At 40.1% G+C, this 13,884-nt stretch overlaps 1 protein-coding gene across 4 annotated transcripts in view; it reads left to right on the top strand.

Annotated features, from left to right (window-relative positions):
• Positions 1–13,884, top strand: part of DGKB (diacylglycerol kinase beta) — a 345,124-nt gene that overhangs the window by 27,221 nt on the left and 304,019 nt on the right. For all 4 annotated transcript variants that reach the window (XM_070729086.1, XM_070729085.1, XM_070729084.1 and 1 more), the window contains one exon: positions 12,760–12,877. In XM_070729086.1, the coding sequence (XP_070585187.1) occupies positions 12,760–12,877 (118 nt within the window). The remainder of the gene's footprint in view (positions 1–12,759; positions 12,878–13,884) is intronic.

Here is a 13,884-nt window from a genome sequence, read left to right as displayed (position 1 = left end):
GCCGCCGCTACCCGCGCACCCCAAAATACCCCCCCTGCGTGCCCTTTTCCATGGGCGCGCAGTCCCCATTCCCCTGCCTGCCTGGGGGGGGGGGGGCGGGGGCGGGGAGGCGCCGGCAGTAGAAGGCGCAGCCCCCGCCCGCCCGATCCGCTCCCTCTCCTCCTCTTCCGCTGAAAGAAACGCGCGGAAGCTGCCTGCTTGAGCCTCGCGTTGCTCCACCCCGCTTCATCCTGCTTGTCATCCTCCGTTGCCAGGAAAGCCGGGTTTGTTTTCCGTGAAAGCAGCGCGCCTTTTAACACGCTGCTTTCCTGCACCAGCGACGTTTGGCTGCCGGGGGGGCGGGGAGGAGAAAATCCTCCCCCCCCCAGGAGCAGCAAAAGCCTAAGCGGTGGGGTGCGCCGTTTGCCTTCCGGCTCAGTCGCAGAGGCTTTTGCTGCTTGTGGAGGGGGGGGGTTGGCGGTGCCGATGCCAAATGCTTTCCCTCCGCGGTGGGGGGTGCAGGGCAGGCGCAGTCAGCCCCAGGAGACAAAGATGGAATGAGAGAAAGGAAAGAGAGAGAAAGGGAGGGAGAGAAAGAAAAAGTGAGAGATAGAAAGGATAGAGAGAAAGGGAATGAGAGAAAGGAAAGAGAGAGAAAGAGAGGGGGAGAAGGAAAGAGTGAGAGATAGAAAGGATAGAGAGAAAGAGGGAATGGAAAGAGAGAGAAAGAAAGGGAGGGAGAGAAGGAAAGAGTGAGAGATAGAAAGGATAGAGAGAAAGAGGGAATGAGAGAAAGGAAAGAGAGAGAGAGAGAGAAAATAAGAGAGAGAGAGCAACAGAGAGAGAAAGAACAAGAGAGAGAAAGCATGAGAGAGAGAAAGAACAAGAGAGAGAGAGAAAATAAGAGAACAAGAGAGAGAAAAAGATAGCAAGAGAGAGAGAAAGCAAGACAGATAGGGAGAGGAAAGGAGAGTGAGAGAAATGAGAACAAAAAGGGGAGAAAAAAGGAGAAATGAGAAAATGATTGAGGCAGAGAATGAGAGGAGAGTGAAACAAAAGAGAGAGAGAGGTGATTCTTGAAGCATATGGTAAAAAGCACCCAAATAATAAGAAACCCCCCCCAGCCCACACCTGTTTTTGAAAAGGATAAAAGAGAAAAAAAACCCAGCCCTCAACTGGTTTTGGAAATGGTTGGAGTGTGTATACATACACACACATAAGGGGGGGAGAGAGACAGGGATGGAAAAAGAGGAGAAGTGAGAGGGAGAAGGAATGAGGGAAAAAGGGAGGAAGAGAGAGAAATGAGAAACACGAGAGAGAAAAGGGGGAAAGACAGGAGAAGTACCCAGAAATGAGACAGTGGTATAAATTTCAGGAGGGATGATTGATGATTGACTGTATTTATAAGGGGATGTTACATGGGATTGTATATATGAGGGGGTTATTTATGTATGTATGTATGTATGTATGTATGTATGTATGTATGTATGTATGTATTTATTATTTATTTATTTATTAGATTTGTGTCATTTTGGTTGGTGGTGTGCCCCAGGATTTTGTAAATGTAAAAAATGTGCCGCGGCTCAAAAAAGGTTGAAAATCACTGGTATACAGTATATTTTTCCCGCCTTGTGTTTACGCCCAGAAATGGTACATCTTGGCTTCCGTAGCTCCGCCCATCAACCTCGGAGCGAGCTGCTTTCCCAGCGTCCCCTGCGCTTGCGTGCGTCTCTCCCTCCCCCCCTTGCCTCCATTCCGCCTCCTACTCGAACCCCTTCACTCCCCCCCACCGCACACAGACGCTCCGATCTTGACCGCTCACCCGCCTTCGGAGAGAAGCGGAAGCCCCTCCCCTCCCGGCGTGAGGTTTTGTTCATTCCTCCTCCGGCCGCGTGCGCGGTGACTTCCGACCAGTAACCCCTCCTCCCCCCTCCCCCCCTCCCCCGCGTCCCCGGCCCGGTCTCCCTTTCCTTCTTCTCTGTTTCGGTTTCTGACTAACGGTCTCCCCTCGGATCCCGACGGGAGTACAGCAGAGCCGGCTCGGCGGAGCCAGGCCTGCGCCGGGGGGGAGGGGGTGAAAGCGATGTCAGGTGGAGACTCGGCAAAAAACCAAGTTTGCTTAAAAAAAATTCTGGCTCCTAAATTTTTTGGCTGGCTCCTAGATTCTGAACAACTTTGTCGACCCCTGCCTTATACTATTTTCTGTATTTTATCTTAGGATGGATATATGTTTATCCCAGGCATGTTTAAATTCAGTTACTATGGATTTATCTACCACGTCTGCTGGAAGTTTGTTCCAAGGATCTACTACTCTTTCAGTAAAATAATATTTTCTCATGTTGCTTTTGATCTTTCCCCCAACTAACTTCAGATTGTGTCCCCTTGTTCTTGTGTTCACTTTCCTATTAAAAACACTTCCCTCCTGAACCTTATTTAACCCTTTAATATATTTAAATGTTTCGATCATGTCCCCCCTTTTCCTTCTGTCCTCCAGACTATACAGATTGAGTTCATTAAGTCTTTCCTGATACGTTTTATGCTTAAGACCTTCCACCATTCTTGTAGCCCGTCTTTGGACCCGTTCAATTTTGTCAATATCTTTTTGTAGGTGAGGTCTCCAGAACTGAACACAGTATTCCAAATGTGGTCTCACCAGCATTCTATATAGCGGGATCATAATCTCCCTCTTCCTGCTTGTTATACCTCTAGCTATGCAGCCAAGCATCCTACTTGCTTTCCCTACCGCCTGACTGCACTGTTCACCCATTTTGAGACTGTCAGAAATCACTACCCTAAATCCTTTTCTTCTGAAGTATTTGCTAACACAGAACTCCCAATACAATACTCAGATTGAGGATTCCTTTTCCCCAAGTGCATTATTTTACATTTGGAAACATTAAACTGCAGTTTCCATTGCAGTTTCCATTGCAAACCTATATGTGGGTGCAGAAGCAATAGTGAGAACTGGACACTGAACTACCGATTGGTTCAAAATTGAAAAAGGAGTTTGGCAAGGCTGTCGCTCTGCCTATTTAACTTACATGTAGAGCATAACATGAGAAAGGCAGGGTTAGGACTTCCAACAGTGATGTCAGCATGAACTGGAATGAAGAAACGGGCCTCCATTTCTGAAGGTCCCTTTTCCCAGCATGGAAGCCTTAAATAGGCATCATCAACCCCGGGGAGATAGATAGAAAAAAGGGGAAACTCCAAGGATCTCGGGGAGAAATGCAATCTCCCCAAAGATTCAGGAGAAACCTCTTGATTCCGGCCAAGAAGAAACCAGCTATTTTGGTAGGTTCAAAGCACTGACGAAGAATTTCAAGTCTGGCAGAGTAAGGTATTTTGTTGCAGGAAGAGGAATATGTTGCAGGAAGAGGAGGATATTTCACTCTTCTTGTGAAATATTTCTGGACTCTCTCAATTGTGTTGGTGTCAAATATGCAATGTGGGTTCCATACAGGTGAGCTATATTCTAGGATTGGTCTGACAAATGTTTTGTAAGCTCTAGTTAGCAGATCAATATTACCAGAGAAGAAGCTGTGAAGGATTAGGCTCTTTAAGCCTTTTTGGCAATGTTGTTACAGTGGGCTCTGGGACTTAGGTCATTGGATATAAGTACTCCAAGGTCTTTGACAGAGTGGGGGTTATCAATAAGTTTGATTCCTTCAAGTTTATATTTAGTATTAAGATTTTTTTACCAATGTGTAAGACAGAGCATTTAGTGGCAGAGATTTGAAGTTGCTAGGTTTTGGACCATTCAGCTAGTGAATGGCAGTGCGCCTTCTTGAACCAGAAGCTGCCCAGCTCCTGTCGACTTGCCCCTACGGATCATTTTAAAAGCAGCTCTGAAATCTTTTTAATATTAATCGCCAGCAGTCTGGTTCCATTATGGTTCAAGTGTAACCCGTCCCTTTTGTACAGGTATGGCTTGTCCCAAAATGTTTCCCAGTTCCTAATGAATCTAAACCCTTCCTCTCGACATCATTGCCTCATCCACGCATTGAAGCTCCTGAGCTCTGCCTGTCTAGCTGGCCCTGCACGTGGAACAGGTAGCATTTCTGAGAATGCAACCTTGGGGGTCCTGGACTTTAATCTTCTACCTAGTGACCTAAATTTGGCTTCCAGGACGTTCTGCTTAGCTTTCCCAATGTCATTGGTACTGACATTTACCACAACAGTTGACTCCACCCCAGCACTGTCTATCAGCCTGTCTAGATGCCTTGTGGTGTCCGCATCACATGGACCACTCTGATTCTCTCAAGATCCACGATCCTCCCCTGTAATTCCAGTTGGTGCAGAAGAAAGAATAACCTTGATTTTCTGGAAAGAATGTTGTGGCTACTATTTATTTATTTATTGATTTATTGATTGATTGCATTTATATGCCGCTCACTCCAAACGGACTCTGAGTGGCTAACAAGAAGTATAAATACAATATAAGTAAAAACCCAATAAAAATATCACTAAGATCATATGTATTATAAAACCATAATTGCAACAATCAGTCTTTTTCTCTTTCATGCAACCACCCCTCCCCAATTCCAACAGTACTATTCTATTTAAGGCAAGCCAAAGTCTCTAACTCAAAACGATGGCTTTGGCCTGACAGTAAAATTGAAAGGATAAAGAAAGAATGGTAGAAATAGAGTACATTAATATTATAATGGAAGGCTGAGCATCACACAATTGAGGCCTTTGAACTATGATGCTGGAGAAGACTCCTTTGAGTTCCTTGAGTCCCTACTGTAAGGTGATCAGTCCTAATGTCCTAGAGGAGATCAACCCTGACTTTTCTTTAGCAGGCCAGTTTCCTGAAGATGAAACTTAAATATTTTGGCCACCTAATGAGAAAGAAGGATTCACTGGAGAAGAAGCTAATGCTGGGAATAATTGAGGGCAAAAGAAGAATGGGACGACAGAGAATGAAGTGGCTGGATGGAGTCACTGAAGCAGTTGGCATGAGCTTAAATGAACTCTGGGGGATGGTAGATAACAGGAAGGCCTGGAGGAAAGTTGTTCATGGGGTTGTGTTGTGTCGGTCATGACTTTGCGACTAACAACAGAAAATATTGTGAACACTGCTTGTTTAGTATTGTAAAATGTGCTTTTTATTCAGATCTGAAAATGAATAATAATGAAAGTTATCCACAGATATTCTAAAAGTGTGAATAACCATTGATCCATTTCCCCCCTCTCTTTTCCAGTCTCAGAGTATGTCCAGACAAGACTTTTTCACAAAATTTTCTAATTAGTATTCTTTCCAGTATTCTCCCCCCAATTTTGGGGAGGAAGATAGGAAGCATCCATAAAAAAATGAAAATTAATAGTGGATGAAAGCTAATCATTAAACACTCTTTTTGAACAATAATAGCCAAAAATGGTTTAATCATAACATATTGCTTTATTGCTATTTTTTAGGTTTTCCACAGGAGGGAGCATTTGCAATTCTTTTAGAGAATTTTCAGAAACTATTAGATTAAGATGTAATAAAAATAATATGCTTCTTCATTTTTATTTGAAATACACAAACATACTAAACGTAAAGCATGATAGTAAAGTGGAAAGGAAAGTTTGCTTAGCAATTTTCATATAATATGGTTTTTGTTTACAGAATTGAAATAGTATTTTATGCATACACACAGACACGTACAAAAAAGAGACACATACAGACATGTGAGTCCCATTGATGTAAATATCCCTAACTTTATGTGCATGGGAGCACTGTCAGATTGTCTGTGAAACATGGCTAAACACATCCCTCCCTGACTCCATCATCACAGCAAGAAACTACCTTATTTTTCAGTCCAACTGTGCAACCCGCAGAGGAGGCGGAGTAGCTATATTCTACAAAAAGTCACTAAACCTAAAAAAATCCAAGTTACATATAATCTCACCCTTCCTGAAACAATTGTCTATGATTTGTCCTTAAATATCATACTTTGCTTCCTACTTTGTTACAGAGTCCCAGACAGAGTCCCATGACATCACACTGCAAGGTAATGTTGAAAAAGCATTGCACACCCTAAAACCTTCTCTGTCAGTTGAACCCGCTGGACTTTGTGCATACTTCCTAAAAAAGCTCTTCACAGCCACAGCTGAACCACTAAGCATAATCTTTGAAAAATCTTACTGGACCAGTTCCCTATCAAACCTATGGTTACTAGCCCCGGTCATCCCATTTTCAAAAAGGAAGATCCCAGTCTGATAGAAAACCACAGACCAATCTCTCTATGCTGCGCCACATGCAGGGTCATGGAATTAATCATAAACCAGTCCACTACCCTCCACCTAGAAATTAACAACCTATTTTCAAAAAGCAATTGGGTTTCAGGAAAAAATTATCTTGCAACTTCACACTGCAAAAACATATGGACCACAAAACAATAGATGCAATTTACATAGATTTCTATAAAACTTTTGACTCGGTGGTTCACAATAAACTACCTTCGAAAACTAAAATCCTACAGTATCTCTGGATCCCTACATGACTGGATAACTGCGTTCCTATCAAACAGACGAGCGCCCTATCAAATCCTGTTTCTGTTAGCTGTAGTGTACCCCAACGCAGCGTACTAGGGCTAACATTCTTTATACTCTATATAAATGACCTTTGCGATCACATTACAAGCGATTGCATTCACTTCGCTGATGATGTAAAAATCTTTGCCACCAACAACACTGCTACTCTCCAAAAAGACCTTGACCTTGGGTCAGAATGGTCAAACATCTGGCAACTCCAAATCTCAACCAGTAAGTGCTCTGTCCCACACATTGGAAAAAGAATCAGTACACCGAATACAAGCTGAATAAACAAGATCTTGCAGACAACTCTAACTCTGTCAAAGACCTTGGAATACTCATATTTAATGACCTAAGTGTGAAAGCCCACTGCAACATTGCCAAAAAAGGCTTCAAGAGTTGTTAACCTACTCTTATGTAATATTACACTACTAACCAGAGCATAAAAAACATTTGCCAGACCAATCCTTTAATATAGCTCATCTGTCTGGAACCCACACCCCATATTTGACATAAATACATTAGAAAGTGTCCAGAGATACTTTATGAGAAGAGTCCTTTTTCACCTTCAAAAACAACAATATACAAGCACACAACAGATATAAACTCAAAATGAACTGCTCCAAACTTGATTGTAGAAAATACGACTTTAATGACAGAGTGTTTAATTATTTTATTTATTCAAATTATTCAATTATTCAATTATTCATTTATTAATGCCTGGAACGTACTACCTGACTCTGCGATTTTGTCTCCTAACCCCCAAAACTTTACCCTTAGACAGTCCACTTTTGACCTAATCGGATTCCTAAGAGATCAGTAAGGGGCATGCATAAGCATGCCAGCATGCCTACCATCCCTTTCCTAATGTTCCCTCTTATCAGTATCCTTCTTATGTATATTAACAATGTTATATGTATGTATATTACCAATACGTATGTATATTTGACAAAATAAACGAATAAAAATATAATAAAATGTTATAGAACATTTATTAGAATCTGCAGATTCTAATAAATGTTAGCATGTACTATCCCAATTATTTATAACTTTAAAAAATAAATAAAAGCATCAACTGCAAGTAACAAGAACAGGAGTTGTTCCAAGCACCAAAAGTTTATTATATGCTACCTACACAAGAATTTGATTGCCACTTTCAAGGAAAATTGATAGATAACGGCCAATGGAATTCACAGGAATCTGAATTTGGATTTCTTGTGGTAACACAATGAGTCCAAACTGATGGGTGATATATTTAATACTATACTTAGGTTGAGCCTGCTCATCTCTTTGACGAACTAAAGAAGATCCTGCTATTATTTATCTTCTTTTCAAAGTTTAAAAAAAGAGGTTGACTTGCACTTTGTAACTAGTTAGTAAGTTGTGTGTGTGGTTTTTAACTGCTTTAATTGGGCTACCATTTGTCTGGGGTGGTGTAGGGTCTCCTGCTCAACCAGGGGTTTGGACTAGAAGACCTACAAAGTCCATTTCAACTCTAACAACAAACAAATAAACAAATAAATAAATAAGTGTATGTATGTATGTATGTATGTATGTATGTATGTATGTATGTATGTAAGTATGTATGTATGTTTTGGATTTGTAAGCCACTCAGTCTTCTGGAGTGGGCAGCCATACCAAATTAAATAAAGTGTATTCAATTAAAATGCGAGTTCATTATATTTCTCTCAATGCAGTTTGCAGAGTTTTGAGTGAATCAAGTAAAGAAGTTCTATTAATAGTCTTAACCATTCTTTTCAGTTGAAAAAGGAAAACAACTCAACCATTAATTTCAGTATACAGTGTTCCCTTGATTTTCGCGGGGGATGCGTTCCAGGACTGCCCGCGAAAGTCGAATTTCCGCGAAGTAGAGATGCGGAAGTAAATACACTATTTTGGGCTATCAACAGTATCCCAAGCCTTCCCTTAACACTTTAAACCCCTAAAGTGCAATTTCCCATTCCCTTAGCAACCATTTAGATCATTACTCACCATGTTTATTTATTAAAGTTTATTAAAAAAATATTTATTAAAGTCAGATGAAAGTTTGGCAATGACATATGACGTCATCGGGCGGGAAAAACCATGGTATAGGGAAAAACCCCGCAAAGTATTTTTTAATTAATATTTTTGAAAAACCGTGGTGTAGACTTTTCGCGAAGTTCGAACCCGCGAAAATCGAGGGAACACTGTATAATGTCTGAGTGTCCAAATGTACCCAGAGATTGAACACTCAGTTATGGAAATAACTTATTGCATGAACAAGACCAGTGCTGGGTTGCTACCAGTTTGCCCCAGTTTTGGCGAACCAGTAGGTGCAGCGGCAAGTATGCTGAAGCAGTGCCAAGAGAGATAGCGAAGTGAGTGTGTGCACATACACATCTCCGAGCTAGTAGCAAAGATAAGTGAAATCCATTACTGGATCAAGACCAGCATTGCATTCCTACCGGTACAGGCCACTCTATAGTATACTAATGAAAATGGAGCTGCGCTTGTAGCTCCATTTGACCAGCGAGCAGGCATGCATCCCCACATGACATTTGGCTTTTGTGCATGTGCAGGAAGCCAAATATCATGCGATGATGCTCTCACATGCGAGTTTTCACCAATTTTCTGTGATTTCTTTGCTTCTGCGCATGCAGAGGCAAAAAATACACTGGAAAACTGCAAAATCTGGCACGTGCGAGCATCCTTACATGAGATTTCACTTCCTGCACATGTGCAGAAGCCAAATCTTGTGCAGGTGTGCCCGCCTGCCTGTTGGTCACAGAGCTGCGCACATAACCGCAGTGGTACTGGCAGCGATGGGGAACCTTGCCTAATCAAGACCTTATATTTTTGAAGCAAGAAACAGTTTTACTACCAGAAATCTTCTCAAATCCATATCAATTGACTATGTATTAAATGTCTTGGTGAAGTAGTTTGGCTCAAGCATATTGCCAGTAAGCTTAACAAGTAATAAGTAAAAATATCACCATTGATAGGAAACCACACACAATATGTTTTTAGAATATGAGACAACTATAAAAATCCTTATTATAGCATTGGCATTGGACAGTATATAGTCTCTGGGTTAAGAATATCCAATTTATGGCAACCCAAAGGGCTGTACCTCTGAAAATGGAGTCTGGCATTCTCCTTCCTTAAATAAAAGTGCTAAAGCTGTGCAATATTTTCATGAACAACTGATGGTGTGTATTTTAAATATACAGCCTACTTTTAAAGGTTTTAAAGTAGTTCTTGAAAACATTTAATAGTTTCAGAGGTTCATTGACTCAAGGAAGCAAAATGTTGTCTGCCATTAATAGTTCAAATTTAGCATACAAATCTGCCATTAATAGTTCAAATTTAGCATACAAATTTGAGTTAAAGACAGATTTAGGAATGAAACTTGTTCTTAATCTGGAGCCAGCTTGTAAATATTTTTTTTAAACATTTATACATAATTAAAATTTATATTATAGTAAAACCACATTTTTTGTGAAATATAATAATAAAAATACAATAATAGAATACAAAGTCTATATAACAAAATACATTTTTTAATTTTTTAAAAAAAGATTTAATGAAGTGAACTGAAATTTTTTTTTGGATATAATATTAATGTGGATGTAGCTCAATGTTTTTATATAGAATTAAATAGAAATGTACTCCTTCATATTTTTGTTTTTCTAATGTAAATATATTTTAAAATTATTAAGGAACTATTGAATACACTCTTTCACATCAATAACATATTTTTTCTACTTTGTAAAATTAAAGCTTAGATTTGATAAAGCTAGTGCTATTTATAAAATGTCAAATTCCATATTTTGATAGGACTCTGAGTTTCCAAAATTATTACTATATGTTGATATTAACCTTCATTTTATATTCTAGTTTCATTAACAACTGCATTGTTTTTGTAATTTCAACATAATTAAAAAAAGTGCCTCCATTTTCTTTTAGCAATGGAGCATTCCATTTATCTAAAGCACTTGACTTTAATAATGATCAGGACAAATGATTTTAAAATTTTAGTCAGAATGTGTAAAGAAAATTTATATCTGGTCAAGACCCACATGGGATAACGCATGAGATAACACATGCTGGGCAGGGATAAAAATATAACATATGGGATAAAAATGGGATAACACATGCTAGGCAGGTGTGGATTCCAACTTATGTCGCTGCCAGTTTGTTCCTTCTAGTAACGAAAAATTTGAAAAAAATACAAAACAAAATAAAGCTGAAAAAAGATGGTGACTGCATACACAGTGCTGGAAACACAGTTTCTGCACAGGTGATTGAATGCACATGCCAGAACTCAGTTTCTGCATGCTCAGAAGGATTTAAAAAAAAGAATTAAAAAGATGGCGGCATCCAATCTGTACCGACCAATCTGTTTCAGTGACATCATTGTGACATTACCAGTGTGTCACTACTGATTTGGGGGAACAGACCCAAACTGGGAGGAACCCACTCCTAATGCTAGGCTTAAAAATAATATTTTATTTATGTATTTATTATTTTGAATTCCAGAATGTATGTAAAAACACAAGGTTTTTTAAACGATCTGATTGACAAAGTCCCTTTAAGCAGTTGCAACAGAGCATAGACCCATGAATAATACTTTGACAGGAAGTCTAATATGTAAAATATATTGTATTTTATATCATGTAGATAGATCCATATGTTCTGTTCCTGTATAGTGACCATCCTTTTGAATAAATAGCAGCAATTTACTAGTTATAGTCCTATAGTCATCAATTAATTCAAGTTCTATTTTTGTTTACTCTAATTAGTTTTACCTAAGTAAAGATGTGACAATTTTAATTAGGGTGTTTTCATTAAACTTTCATCATTATTCATTCATAACCTGTGATAAAGATAAAAGCCAATACTAAAATAATTGAGAGGCCGGGTGATTCTCGCCGGGCCGACATTTGCGGTGGCTGGGAGGGATGAGAACACCGCCTCCCAGCTGGGCATGCTCGTGCAGAGCGCGGGCACGCCCATAAGCTGCTAGGCAGCAAGCAAATGCCCACGTCGGGCCGGGGGGGGGATGCCGCCGGCCCGACGTTCTGGACAGCCGGGAGGGGCGAGAGCACCATGCTCCCAGGCAGCAAATAAGTTGTTTTGTCAGGCCGGGGGAAAAACACTGCCGGCCCGACATTCCTTCCAGCTGGAAGGGGTGGGGCACCGCCTCCCAGCTGATCCCTGATTGGTCCAGCGCGGGAGTGCCCTTGAGCCGGAATCGGCTTCACAAGGGCTGCCGGGAAGAGGGGAGGGGCTTACAGGCCTATTTCAGGGCCTGCACTTCCTGACCTCTTCCCTTCGCTCCCTGCTCACCTCCTGACTCACCCACCCTCCACTCTATCCAGGGTGTCTTTCAGAGGTCGCCCATTGGGGCAGAGAAGGAATTTTTTGCAATCTGATAGTTTTATCGCAGATTGTTTTTTCGCCTTCTCCATTCTGGTCAGGTGCAAGGTTTAAAGGGTTAGGGGATATATCGGTTGTAAATAGGTTGATTTGGCTTTACTTTATTATTGGTCACTATTGGCAGAAACAGGGAGGAAAGGGTGTCAGTATCAATTGGTGTTCTCCCTTGGGCATCTTTTAAAAGGTGATGGGCTCCTTCGTCACACAACTCATGCTTCCTCCCCGGATGGAGCGGTGGGAAGAAGGAGCGCTTGGGGCTCATCTACGTCACTTCTGGTTACGGGTCATGGAGGTGAGCCCTCCCACACGCTGGGCGTGGCACACTTCACCCTTACTAAGCAAGGAGTTTGCCTGTTAAGTTGCCCAGGTATGTTGTGTTCAGGTATTCCGCCCCATTTAGTTCCCTCTGCAGGTCTCTTACTGTAATCAATAAAGTGACCCATTTTCATCCAGCTATTGTGTTCGAGTGCAATGCAATATTTTTTAAAAAAAACCCTAAGTAGTAAGTTGAATTTGTAGCTGTAGCATAGTAAACCCTAAGCATTCATAGCTTATGTTTTAGAATATGATTGTATGCATGTTACCTGGGAAAATCATTTTATTAACAATTTGTGCTAAAAGGTTTAGAGTTTTTAGCTCTACTACCACAATTCCCTGTCTTCTGTTTTGCTACCATATCTCTACATGTCTATTTGGAAAAATTATGTTGTAATCACTTTAAAATTAATAAATGAAGAAGCAGATTGTCTTTTATGTTCTTGAGTCAATTTCAATTTTTATTGGCACTGAAAAGTTTTTCTGTTTATGCCATTAAATGAAATCCATTTCTTTCTGCAGAATGTGAAGGATGATGGGCAGCATGTATGGAGACTAAAACACTTCAATAAGCCTGCCTACTGTAATCTCTGTTTGAATATGCTCATAGGATTAGGCAAACAGGGTCTCTCTTGTTCGTGTGAGTATGCATCCTGGTTGATTCTGTTAATGCTTTGAATGTTACCTAGACAAAATAATTGAGTTTTTTTAATCAAGAGCTTTTAGATTAGGCCACAGAGAGTAGTCTTAAATGAGACTGTGAAGGCAAATATTGTACTTGAGTGCTGCCCAAACTTTTGTGTGCAGTTGCTCACACCCTTTGTACATATCCAGTATAGCACATCAATAAAACAATTACTGTATATTGATTCATGTGGATGTAACAGACACACAGAGAAACACACACACACAGCTAAGCAATATGGGAAAACATATCTTAATGAGTCTAGAGGTCATACTCAGCAAACCATATGGAAAGAGGCTTATAGTTCAGTTTGACTCTGCCAGGTTAGAATAATTCAGCCAGTCAAAAATTATTTTTTGTATCATGCTACATAGAGGACTAAAACCAATATCTATTCCTTGGTGCAGTTCAACATTTAGATGGTACTGCTGAGCTAGAAATCATGATTCTGGAAGCTTAGCCGTTGCCTCATTTTGTGGAATTTAACAAATAATGTCTATATTTGTTAAAGTGCTCAGATCAGGTTTTAAGTAAGTCATTTGCCAGGGTTTTTTAAAATCTATATTGTATTTCTTTATTTTAAGGCTTTTTTATTGCCCATTATTTAGCTTTGTTATTTATTTATTTGTTTTGATTTAGAAATGTTTATTTCTTATTCTCCCCATCCCATCATGATTCATTCCCTCATCTTTAATGCAAGGGTGGGTAGAAGAAAAATTTCTGACTTTAATTGAATTAACAGCAGCACTGACAAAATAGCTTTCCTTCCATTCTTAATTACTTGAAATGAAGGTAGCTTCCACCATTTCATTAGTGCAAATTGTTGTATGAAAATCCTGTGAGCTCAGTTCAATTCTGGTACTCAAACTCCAAGACCAAGTGCTGTACATCTTACTAAATGGCTATTAAACCAAATTTTGCTTATAGGCACATTACAGTCTACTAGAAAATAAAAACAGCAT

The sequence above is a fragment of the Erythrolamprus reginae genome, chromosome Z, assembly GCF_031021105.1.
Source record: "Erythrolamprus reginae isolate rEryReg1 chromosome Z, rEryReg1.hap1, whole genome shotgun sequence".
Lineage (NCBI taxonomy): Eukaryota > Metazoa > Chordata > Lepidosauria > Squamata > Dipsadidae > Erythrolamprus > Erythrolamprus reginae.
This window is presented reverse-complemented; position numbering and strand designations above follow the sequence as displayed.